Below are 13366 nucleotides of genomic sequence, written 5' to 3' on the forward strand. Positions count from 1 at the left end.
ATCATGGCCAGTCAAATAGCAATTTCTGTTCATGTATGATATTTTGTTAGCTAATCAACAAAAGTTTCAATCAAACTAATTTCCGTGCTTTCTTTGAGTAGTTCAGAGTAGTGTCCAGGTCTGGATACTGGAGATTCCAGGGCAATTGAGAACTGTTGGCAGCCCCACTCCCTTTCACACTGGCAGTTACCAGATGCAAGCCAGTGAACGCGATCCCATGTTTCATCTCCCAGTTCTCCCTCCACAGTGATACAAGGTCACAAGACTCCTCATGTCCAGGCTTCCAAACGTTCCCAACAATTCTGCCAAATACCAGGTGCCTATCTGTAACTGGTGTATCTACATTATCATCTTGTTGTATATCTTCAGCTTCAGTGATATCAAAGGTAAAGGGCTTCGTGAGGCACATTCCTCTCTATTCATAGCAGTTTCTTTGTAAGTAAAATTTTGTTTGTGGATTTTAATTTTGGAGGCACAGAAAGGAAGACATGCAATTCTGGGACGATGACGGAGGTGATTACTCTTGAGTTGCTAAGGAAAACTAACATCTTTTCCCAGAGGGGAATAATTGAGAAGATTTGATGCTGACCTCAAATTGTGTTTGAAAATATGTTTAAGGGAAGGAACTGGTCAAATACGGAACTATCACTGCAAATCCATCTTGAGAGGAAAGTACATACTTTGTAAATAACTAAAAATGAAAGGTTTTTCTGGAGAGTTGGGGCAAGTTACTTGCAAGTTCTGAAAAGTGCTAGAAAAATATTATTGCTGATGTTTCTGTGATGCTTATAACTCAGTAAGAAGTCTTACAATTTATATTTATATGCCCTGTTTCTGATCAGAACTCTCCACTCGCCTGACGAAGGAACGGCATTCTGAAAGCTTGTGGCGTTTACTATCAAATAAGCTGTTGGACTTTAACCTGGTGTTGTGAGACTTCTTATTGTGCTTACCCCAATCCAACGCCGGCATCTCCACATCATGCTTATAACTTCCAATGTTAGTATAGTATCTGGTATTTTTAACCAGTGATGCAGATTGCTGCGTCAGTAAATTTGCCGTGTTATAGTGAGGGGAGAATCCTGTCAGTTATACTGCAACAGGACTGCAGTAAACATCAAGACTAACATTCCAGACTACTCAAGAGCAGTGCCATGAGAAACCTTTCAGTATGGAGTCAAACTTGATGTGATTTTTTTTTGTTTGGCAGTGACACTGCAGTGCTGGCTTACGTGGTCATTAAATGAATAAATTGCAGACAGGACTTAGGAGGAATTATATTTCACAGCCTTTTCCTACAATCTAACATTTGCTAAGGGCAGCAAAGTTATTTAATTATTCAATTCTCCAGTCACCATGACAGTGCACTGTACTCATTTGAGCACCGATATGGGACTTCTGGATGCCAAAACCAGTAATACGGTGACTTCAGCACTGAGCTAAACATGAAATGTGAACAGCCTTTTTTTTGTAAGTATATATTACCCTCTGAACAGTCTTAGTTTTACACATTTTTCCAATGAGAATTTTTATGAGTCTCCCTTTGACTGCGGTCTTTTAAGGAATGAATGTAGCTGTCTTGTGTATGTGTGAAGAAATAGTAACCTTTTGTCTTTGTTTCCAGGGACAAAGAGAAGATTGATAAGATAGTAAATTCATTGGGTCTAACCATTCTACCTCGTGATTCCCGTCACACGGATCCTAAAGTACATCTTAACGCCATTTGCACTCAATGGCTTCCCATCTCCTATGCTGTGTTGTGTATCCTTTAATTAGTTAATTTTTTAAATTTTTATATTTAATTCATGATTGACCAAATTATAAGTGATTGAGATTATAACTGCTGATGAATTCATCTGTATTTCCTAAAATGTGGTAAGGTGGTCAAAGTGTGCCCTTTCATAAATTTCAGATGTAAACTATTAAGCTTCAGCTTTCAAAGTTTAATGTTTATTTATTAGTGTCACAAGTAGGCTTACTGCAATGAAGTTAGTGTGAAAATCCCCTAGTCACCACACTCCAGTGCCTGTTTAGGTGCACTGAGGGAGAATTTAGTGTGGCCGATCCACCCAACCAACGTGTCTTTCGAACTGTGGGAGGAAACAGGAATACCCGGAGGAAACCCATGGAGACGCGGAAGAATGTGCAAACTCCACACAGACAGTGACCCAAACTGGGAATTGAACCCGGGTTCCTGGGGCTGTGAGACAGCATTGCCACCGAGCTGCCCTAGTTGTAAGTTTTAAAAGCAGAGAGAGGAGAATGTGGCAGAGGCCAGGGGCTTCCAACTGAGGATTGACCAAAAATAATGAGAGAATGTGTAGAATGCAGGTCTTGCTCAATTCTAATCTTTCTAATGATTACTTAAACCCGCACTTGAGCGCCACAAACATTCGACTCCACCAGCAGCCAATAACTGAACTTTGCTGCTCACAAAGATCCAAGAAGGCTCACAGCTGCGGCACATGGCTACCCTCCTCACCCAAGCCTTGCTCTCATGCTTAGTACCAGCAACAGATTTCATGTTATGTAAGTAAAACAAAGATAGTAAGTATGTTAGATTGTATAACTATCTTTTACATGGAAAAAAATTCTTGTGTTACAGGGGAGCAGTGGAATTTTTATAACAGTGGCAAGGGGCCTCAGAAGTAAAAAAGATTGGGAATTGCTGGTATAGTGCACTGAAACTTTACTGAATTTATGCCTTAGATTTGTTGCTTTGAGCTGTTGAGTTCAGGCTTCTAATGAATAGTTATAGAATTAAATTAAAAGAGCCATGCCAGTAAGTAGCCCGAATCCTTGATCACCTCCTGGATACAGTTTGGTAAAAGGTTAGGAAAAAGAAAATATATTACTTCCAAAACACAAACAAAAGGTGGAGGAAGCTTGTCATGTTAAAAATAGCTGACATCTACTTGAGTCAAGCTTCATGTATATTTATTGCATTAATACATGTATTTGCATAAAATGAGTATTAAAGACAGCATCCATTCTAAAAGACACCAACATTTAGAAGTAACCATCAGTAATCTTTCAAAATCTCGAGCAGACTGGTGTCTGAAGCTCATAGAATATTGAGCTATCAAACATGTGTTATTGCTTTTACTCTTCCACTTTACTGGCTTTGTTCCAGCCTGTAGAGGATCCTTAGGGGTTTCTGCTTCCGTTACTTCACTGTGCCAAAGAAATTGGGAGAACTCCATCATACTTTGTAGATCAGAAATAAAATCAACCCTAAGGCAGCTAAAACTGAGGTTGATTATCCTTCCTCATATCATTCGTGTGCTGTGGTCTGGCAATGGATTCAAAATCCTTTTAGGATGTAAATGATCAAACAATGGCCTTCTGATGCCCCCAGGATGTTTGAAAAAGTGTCTTCCTTGGATAATATGACTACAACATGTCTGGGTTAACATATCTCAGTTAATTGTGAAAGTCGGTTTATGCCAACCCAAGCTTGGTTTGTAAAGAATCTGTAGCTGCCTTCTGAACATTTGGGATTGTAAGGTAACTTAGTATTACTTGTATCCAGGTACAATTGGTACTGCTAGGTAGGATGGGGCAATAGATTAAGCAGTAATTCAGCATGATGTGTGATGGCCATTTTCAGCTTTGGAATGTGAGGGTAAACATCTGTCAACCTCATGATGCACAAACACCCTTAGTATTAAACGATAGTTTTTGTGGTTTATTGTGTAACTTGATTGTTCAGTAGCTCCTTGTATGGTCTGTATTTTCTCTATAATGGGTTCAAATAAGAAAGTTGTTAATCCTATCAATGTTTAAAGAACATGAGAAATAGGAGCAGGAATAGTCCTTAGAGTCCCTAAACTTGTCCCATTATGCAATGTGATCATAGCTAATCATTAGCTTTAACTCTACTTTCCTGTCTGATCTCCCTGAGAGACCAGAACGCTTGGCCTTGTACATATTTTATTAATATACATAATATATTCAATGATGCAGCATTAAGTACTCACTTGAGTAATGAATTCCAAACATTCACCAATCTTTGAGTGGAGAAGTTTCTCTCATCCCTGACCTGAATGATCAATCCTATCCCATGTCCTGAAACTATGCCCCTGTGTTCTAGATTTCCACAGCGGAAACAACTTCTTATTGCAAACCCTATCAAGCCCCTCCAGAATTTTGTATATTTCAATTAGACGTTCTCTTATTCTTCTAAACTCCAGAGAAGATGGATCAAATTTACTCAGCCTGTCATTATAGGATAACCTTTTATTCCAGGGATCGAGCTATTGAACCTTTATTGCTGTTGTACCTTAAATGCAAGCATTTCCTTCTTTCATTATGGAGACCAAAACTGTATAGGGTATTCCAGGCGTGGTCTCACTAAAGTCCTCCTGCATAACTGTAACAAGACTTATTTATTCTTGTGCTCCAAGCTCCTTGTAATAAAGTCCAACATGCCATTCACCTTTCTAGTTCCTATATCTGCATACCAACTTTGCCTTCTTTGTATAACTATATCCAAGACACACTCAACATCAACATATATAACTTTTCACCTATTGAAAATAATTTTTCATATGAATGTGTCTCTATGGAAACCATTATGCCTAAAACTAATTTTAACACTATTTTTCAGATTCAGATGCTGAATGTGAAAGCTAATACAGTGAAACAAAGTAAAAGAGTAGAAAAAAATCTTTATTCCATTTGTTGGTGGCTTACATTGTGTTGACCTTGAAAAAGACCGGGATTTAGTTTTGGAAAAATGCTGTGATCTGTCTCTGCCCGACTTGCTGTTTTCGGGTGTGGACGTAGAGTCTGCCGCGTTATCAATGCAGTCAAACATATTTTCGGTGCTTTTGTGTCATAATGCAAAATTCCGAAGTACCAGAATCGGACAGGAAAGCAGGTGTGGATGATTGCTTGGGCATTCACTGGAGTTTTCAGGGTCACGCCTCCTCAGCTGAAGAATAGACTGTCCTGTATCTTTGATGGTATCATCTACCTATTTACATTGTGTGTGGTACAGCATCGTCACCTCCATGTAAATTTTCACTGGTGGTCTCCACTGGAATCTCCATACCGACCTGCGAACGAGTGAGAAATGTCTCTTCATTAGGTTGGTTGGCATCACCCAAGGAGGAGGCGATGGTTTAGTGGTGTTATTACTAGACTATTAATCCAGGAACTCAGCTAATGTCCTGGGGACCTGGGTTCGAATCCCACCAAGTCAGATGGTGATTGAATTTGAATTCAATAAAGAAAAAACCTGGAATTAAGAATCTACCGATGACCATGAAACCTTTGTTGATTGTTGGAAAAACCCTGCTGATTAAGTAATGGTCAGCTCTGCTGCCTCACAGCACCAGGCACCCGCGTTCGATTACCGGCTTGGGTGACTGTCTTTGTGGAGGTTGCACATTCTCCTTGTGTATGTGGGCTCCCTCTAGGTGCTCTGGCTTCCTCCCATGGTCCAAAGATGTGTGGATTAGGTGGATTGGCCATGCTAAATTGAACCTTAGTGTTGGGGTACTGACTAGGGTAATTGCATGGGTTTATGGGGATAGGGCCTGGGTAATGGGTCAAATGGCCTCCTTCTGCACTGTAGGAATTCGAATGTCCTTTAAGGAAGGAAATCTGCCGTCCTTACCTGGTCTTGCCTACATGTGACTCTAGGCTCACAGCAATGTGATTGACTCTCAACTGCCGTCAGGCAACTACTGATGAGCAATAAATGCTGGCCAGCCAGTGATGCCCATGTCCCATGAACAAATAAAGAAGAACTCTGCTCTTACTTGTTCTCTTTGGCTTTTGTGGCCATAACCTGTTTGAACAAAGTGTGCTTGAAGCAGTTTGTTAATGTACTTCCTTTACTATCTTTCATGCCTTTTTCAGCAATAGCAGGGCCTCTAATACAGTGGGATTGTAGTCCTGCTTTTTATTGATGGCCTCAATAGGCTGAGAGATCATCTGCTGCTGTTGTGGGTTTTCAAGTTCTTGATCATCCCCAATCCATTGACTGGAGTTTTGCCATGGTGTTGTGAGGCAACATTAGCCTGATGCTTTTCAGATTAGCAGTGACAAAAATATGTGGGGCAGTTGTCCATGATGGTGGTGGTCTTCTATTTTTTTTGATGTTTTGCCCACCTTCCTGACCTTCACCTCACAAATTCTGGAGGTCATCCTGACAGTTTTATTTGTCTTGCACTTTGACTTAAATGACCACGTTTGGCAGACTTCACTTTCATGAGACGCAGCAGCTTTTTGTGTAGCTGCAGGCCAAAGCAGTGATGCATTCCCACTCTGCTTTCTGCCATTGCACGTGCTTCCCCGCTGAAAAATCAAAGAGCAAGCTGACAAGAGGCAATAAAGCAATTAGTTTCATCCATGTCAAAAATGTCTCTGTGCATAAACATTCAAGATGTGGAAGACTCCATTTTGGGATCTATCATATGCCATTTCTGTCATGACAGCAGCACTCTTGCCACTTGCTGAGCACAAGACAATGTCATACCTTGTCTTGAATTGGTCCAGCCATCCACTGCTACAGATAAACTCCAGAGCTTCCAGCTTCTTTGCTATGGTGACTCCCCTTTCCTGTGGGATAGGACCAGAAATTGGCACAATCCCTATTCAGGCTGCCTTGAAGTACATTAGCAGAGCTTCTTCAGCATCAAGATAGACAGCCATTTTCATTCTTTTTCTTCCTGGACAGAATGTCTGTTCATTGAACTGTTCCAAGATGCTCTCCTTGGTTTTCAGAATAGTGGACAAACTCGGGTGACAATATTTTGTTCCATGTCCAAATGCAGCAAGACCTGGATGATAGTCTGGCTGACAAATAACATTTGTGTATCACACAGGTGGCAGACAATAATTTGTCTCCAACAAGAGAGAATCTAACCTTCACCCCTTGACATTCAATGACATTATCATAACTGAATTCCTCACTAAGCACATTCTGTGGGTTCCATAGACCAGAAACTGTGCTGTACTAGCTATATAAATACTGTGGTTGCAAGAGTATGTCAAAAGCTAGGAATCCTGCAGCATGTAACTTGTCCTCCTGACTCTGTTTACAATCTACAAAGCACAAGTCAGGAGTGTGGTGCAATATTCTCCTCTTGCATGGACACGTATAGCTCCAAGAACATTCAAGGGACTTGACACCATCCTGGAAAAGACCTCTTCATTGGCACCCCACCTACAAACATTCACTCCTTCCACCACCGATGCACAGTGGCAGCATTGTGTACCATCTACAAGATGCACTACAGGAATTGACCAACCCTCCTTAGCCAGCGCTTTCCAAACCCAAGACCACTACCATATAGAAGGACAAGGGCAGCAGACTCATGGAAACACCACCATCTGGTTCCCCTCCAAGACACTCACCATCCTGGCTTGGAACTATATCGCTGTTTATTCACTGTTGCTCGGTCAAAATCCTGGAACTTTGTCCCTAACAGAACTGTTGATGTACCTACACCAAAGGAACTGTAGCGGTTCAAGAAGGCACCTCAAAGGTGCAATCAGGGATGGGCAATAAATGCTGACCTAATGACTCATCTGATGAAGGAACAACGCTCTAAAACCTCGTGATTCCAAATAAACCTGTTGGATTTTAACCTGGTGTTGTGAGACTACTTACTATGAGGTAACCAATAACAGCCATATCCCATGAATGAATAAAAAAGAAGTAATAACAGGCAAATTGGCGTGTAGTTCCCTGTTCTTTTCTTGAATAGTAGAGGCCAAGATATTTTGGGTTTAAATGAAAATAATTGACTGTATTAAAAGAGGGAAGTGCAATGGATGATAGGTGTATGGATTTTCAAAGGGAGCATTGTAAAGTTCTGGATGAAAGGCTTGTTGATCAAATTAAATAGCATGATATTAAGGGGAATGTTCTAACGTGTAGAAAGCTGTTTGAAGAAGACAACATTGGGATGAATCAATATTTTTGGACATGGGGGGATGGTTTGGTTGCTTACCAGGATCCTGTGTTCAGATCACTGTTGCTCATGATGTAGGTAAACCATGTGCACTAAAATTCTGAATTGTGATTATGAAACATTGCAAGCGAGACAAAAGTGAGATGTTCAGGTAACTGATGGATGACTTCAGGAGGGCATGCAAATCTTGATTAAGTCAACAGATTGAATAGATTGATGTCGGGTTAAATTCAATAAGCTTTAAGGAGGAGATGCCAACATTGGACTGGGGTGGGCACAGTAAGAAGTCTCACAACACCAGGTTAAAGTCCAACAGGATTATTTGGAATCTCAAGCTTTCGAAGCACTGCTCTTTCTGATTTACCTGATGAAGGAGCAGAGCTCCGAAAGCTCATGATTCTAAATAAACCTGTTTGACTTTAACCAGGTGTTGAGACTTCTTACTGTGCCTACCCCAGTCCAATGCCAGCATCTCCACCTCTTTGACAGATGGGCAAAGCACATGGGAGTAAGTAATTTGGATTTTATGTAAATGTCCACAAAAGACCCAGTTAAAATAGGAGTGGGCAAGGACTGCCAGTCAGGTACCTGATTCCATTGTGAGAAAATTAGAAAATCCTCTACAGATGTCACACCTCTCCAGCAGAATAGGAGTTGTTAACATGTTATATCTTCAATATTAAATAAGTCAAATGCTTAAGCATTATTCAATTAAACTGCCAGGTAGGCTGACTAAAGACAAGGAAAGTAAAATGAATCATATGATGTGACGCTAAGCGATCCAGACTACCATAAGTAAGTGGCCACACTGAATTTTGTGGGAGCAATTTACTGGATTTTTTCATGCTTTGAAATGTAAGCTAACAAAAGCAACTTAAAAAATATAACAAAGCATTAGTTTACTTCAGACAACATGATTTAACTCCAGCAACATGAAGTGTGCCTGCCCTCTGATTCAGTACAATGTGTGTGAGTAAGGCAAGAATCCATAGGGAACAGTGATGATTTCATTTAAAGGATTCATAAAGCTACGGGAAGTTTTATATTAATGCTAATAAAATGTATTAGAATGGTTACTTAAATAAATGTGTAGGTAACCATCGCAGACAATTTACGTGACCTCGGATACTGAATTGTTTGTGGAAAGTAAGGTGCCACAGTGACACAGTGGTTAGCATTGCTGCCTCACAGCGCCAAGGACCCGGGATTGATTCCCGGCTTAGGTTGCTGTCTGTGCGGAATTTGCACGTTCTCCCTGTGTCCACATGAGTTTTCTCCAGGTGCTTTGGTTTCCTCCCACAGTCCAAAAGATGTACTAAATTCAGCCTCAGTGTATCCGAATAGGCGCCAGAGTGTGGCAGCTAGGAGATTTTCACTGTAACTTCTTTGTAGTGTTAATGTAAGCCTACTTGTGATACTAATAATAAATAAATAGTTGAGTATAAAGTGAAACTGTACAATGATCATCTGCCCTGCCAACCTAAATAAGTTGTTCTGGATTATGGTAGAATGTGAAATCATGGGGAATCATCCAGATGAGTCCATTGGTGCACTTTGGAATTCCTTGACAAAAGACTACAGCAATGGTGTGTAAGAAGCTGCCCAGCCCTTTGGATATTACTGCGGAGCGGGTTGAAAAGCTCATGTGCGTTCGAAGCAGAAGATTTGATTCACTGCCTGCACAAACTCAAGCCCTCAAACAAGGTAAATAGCTCTGTGTATTTCAAGAACCTAAGTACAATTTGGTGAAGAAATAACTACATTGTGTTACACTGTCTTTTCTATATTTTTGTACACTTGACTGGTCAACTTCTTATTTTAAATTAATTCACATCAAGTACAAATGTTTCTCCTGCTGATCATGCACTTCCCTGGTAAAGTCAGTCAGAAATGTTGTGAGATGTACTTCGGCTTGTCCAGGATATATTGTCTTGTCACAGATGACGTTCCAATGTTGAGCAAAATCGAGAGCCATACTGCTCCTATGCTGGAATCTGTAATCTCTATCGTATGATTCAAATGTATATAAGAGTTTTATGGCCAGTTTTATGACTTAGCTACCAGAGCATTGTCTCTCAACCTGCGAGTTGTAAAGAATATAAGGCCATAAGAAATAGGTGCAAGAACAGGCCATTCGACTTTTGTTCCACAATCAAGGAGATTATGTTTGATCTTCTGCTTTAGTTATACCTTCCCACACTCTTCTCATATTCCTCGATTCCCTTAACATCTAACAATCTATCATTCTCTACCTTGAACGTACTTCATGACAGAGCACCCAAAACTCTGAAGTGGAGAAATCTAAAGGTTTACAGACTTTTGAAGAAATTTCTCCTCACCAGTCCTAAACGGCCGTCTTCTTATTCTGAGGTTGCAACCTCTAGTTCTAGAGTCCCATCTGGAGAAATCACTCTCCCAACACATTCCCCGACAGACTATTTAAGAAAGATTCATATGTTTCAATGAGATCACTTCTCAGTCTTCTGAAGTCTCCAAAATATAGGCCTTCTGTACTCAGTATCTCCTCAAAGGACAATGATCTCATCCAGGGCTCCCTTTAAGCCAGTATATTCTTCCTTGGGTAAAGGGACCAATACCATGAACACTACTCCAGCTGATTGTGTGAAAGATGACCTGCGTGATGATGTTGCTGTTCATAATGGATTCTGAGATATTATGTAGAATCACATGTTGAAATTTAGGTTTTTATTTCTTTGTAATGCATTTGGTCCAGGATCATCTAAAATGGGCTTATCCAACCTTTTCATGTCAAGGGCCATGTATTCATAGTTCAGCCAATGAGCAGTTTAGGAAAGATAGGGTTTCACAACATTAAGCATAAATTTAAATAAAATGAGGAGGAATGAATGAAAGAAACCACTTGTTGAGCAAACAAACAATGCCAGCGCAATAAATTGATAATTTAAAAAAATAATGAAGATGACAATTAGAGTTCGAGAGATTCAGATTGTTTGTTTCCAGCTCATTCCAAGTCTGAGGTTGCTCTCTCACTTATCCTCACCCACACCACTATGTGAGTGGGTGTGAGTGTTTGATGTGTGAGGATGTGTGTGAACCTTGAAACTGAGAGTGAGCTGGGAGACATTCTGTTGCATATGCATTCACTGTCTCACATACACACTTCATGCACAGCCCTTTCCTGTCTTTACACGGTCACTCATGCACATATGCATGCACACACGCACGCACGCACACATTCTCACATGCACAAACAGCAGCCTTGTCTTATGTGCACTCATTCCGTCTCTTAAGCGCACACTGTCCCACATACACCGAAACTCACTCTGTCTCATATTTGTACGCTGCCCCCACTAGCAACCACTCTCTTCCTGCTCGCCAAGGATTCTCCCCCTGCTCGCCAATGCCCCTCCCTCCGCTTGCCAACACCCCTCCCCCCCTGCTCGCCAGCGCCCCTCCCCCCACTCACCAGCACTCCTCCCCTCCGCTTGGCTGTCACTCTCTCTCCCGCTCAGCAGCATATGTAACCATTTTAAATGTTACCACAGGAAGAAGTTTGTGGACAGGAAATGTAGAATATTTCTAATGTGCCTTGACAATGAAAGGAGCAGGATTGCTGGGGAAGGACTTTCAGAACAAATTAGTCAGTAGAGTTTCAGACTTGATCGTGATTCCAGTAGCATCTAAGTGGGATAAATTATTATTGGCTGAATATTAAAAACAAAGACTTCCATTTATGTAGCAACCTTCATGACAACAGGATAGCCAGAATTCTTTACAGCCAACGCAATATTTTTGGAGTATAGTTGCTATTTAATGTAGGAAACATAGCAGCCCGATACGTGCACAGAAAGCAGCCTCGAACAACAGTGTGATAATGACTGGGTAATCTTTTTGAATGTGTGTTGTTTTTGTGTGTGGGATGAGGGATAAATATTGGTCAAGGCCTGGGTATGACTGCCTTGTTTTTCTTTGAAATAACGCCATGGGATCGTTTATCACATGAGAGGGAAGACGGGGCTTCAGTTTAACACCTCATCCAAAAGATGGCACTTTCAGCAGTGCAGCACTCCCTCACCACTGTTAGTGGGTTTGCATTTTTAAAACCTGGCTTAGATGCTTCTGAAGTAGTAACTGTTATATAAATGCTATTTGTGGGCTGTGTACACGCCACATCATAACAGTTGTGATTGGATGTTGAGGTTTGAATAGATATATTGTGGTCTCGATGAAGGAATTCCTGCATGTTCAGCAATTATTATATGCTCGCATTGCGCGGAGTTTGATTGATGTGAACAAGGAAGATTTGGCTAGTAAAATGTATATTTTAAACTGATGTGCACTTCTTACATTAGCATGTCGTTTTACAACTATGCCAGAAAGTACTGGTTTTGTGGTTTACAACAAACTGCATTCCCTTGGCAACAGAGAAAGAAAATTATAGCAAAGCAGTGAGGAATTTCAGTGGCTGCATTTCAGAAATTTCAAGAACTTTTGTGTCAACTCTCAAGCAACCCTGCCTGTGTTGAGATTTTTATGCGGGCTCTATCATACTTACCAATGGTTTATTGATGCATTGAGTTTTGAATATTACAGCAATAAATTCACACAAATGCAGCATCAAAATAATTTTCTCAGATTAAGCCAGTTTGTTTGATGCAAGTTGCAGAAAGCTGAATCTTTGGAATTTAATTGTGTGAAGTGTAAACACTGACATGGACTGGTTTGCGCGCTGAATGTCCCGTTTCTGTGTTTAACCTCAGTAAACGTATTGATAGACTAGTGGCCCTTCCGGGAATGGTCAACATGGATATAAATGGCTATGGGTGGAATCAGTGATGCCTGTAACTTAAAGAAGCAAGGAATATGGTGACAGCTGTTTCCATTGTTCCTTATGGTTACTGGAAACAGGTAGGAAGAAAATGAGGCTTTATTTTACAGTAATAAACTGCTGGTTGGCATGCTGACTAACCATTGCAGTGACTCCTTTGGATACCTAATATTGTAGTAAAAGGTAAGATGAACTTCACTACATCTGGCAGTGGAGCACAGATGGTTGTTGTCCCTGAGCATCTTTCATTGGGTACCACATCGAACTCAGTTTAAGCGCTGCAATTCCATTAAGTCCTAATAATTTCTGTTCGTGCACAGCTGTCTCCTGAAGTGGTTTGTTCAGGCAGCGGGAAGTCTAATGTCAAGCTTATATTCTGAGTCTGCCATCTGCTGAGGTGGCTGGTATACAATGGAAAAGCTGCTAAGACCAATTGCTGATTCTCTAGAGGCCTAAAGAATCACCTGTGATCTGTCCTGCCGATACTTCAAAGCCAGCAGTCATTCTGTTACAAGAATTAGTGCTGCACACAAGCACAGAACTCTGTTTATGTGCTTGAATAGATATATTGTGGAAACCTGCAGGTTTTTAAAATGAGAAGTCATCAGTAAGACCCTAATAAGCAAGT

General features: G+C 40.8%; 1 protein-coding gene across 2 annotated transcripts in view; it reads left to right on the plus strand.

Annotated features, from left to right (window-relative positions):
• Nucleotides 1-13366, plus strand: part of efl1 (elongation factor like GTPase 1) — a 320174-nt gene that overhangs the window by 82085 nt on the left and 224723 nt on the right. For both annotated transcript variants that reach the window (XM_080214115.1, XM_080214114.1), the window contains exons 10-11: nucleotides 1625-1761; nucleotides 9510-9632. In XM_080214115.1, coding sequence (XP_080070241.1) covers nucleotides 1625-1761; nucleotides 9510-9632 — 260 coding nt within the window. The remainder of the gene's footprint in view (nucleotides 1-1624; nucleotides 1762-9509; nucleotides 9633-13366) is intronic.

This window comes from Carcharhinus amblyrhynchos, chromosome 28, assembly GCF_965287045.1.
Source record: "Carcharhinus amblyrhynchos chromosome 28, sCarAmb.v2.hapA, whole genome shotgun sequence".
Lineage (NCBI taxonomy): Eukaryota > Metazoa > Chordata > Chondrichthyes > Carcharhiniformes > Carcharhinidae > Carcharhinus > Carcharhinus amblyrhynchos.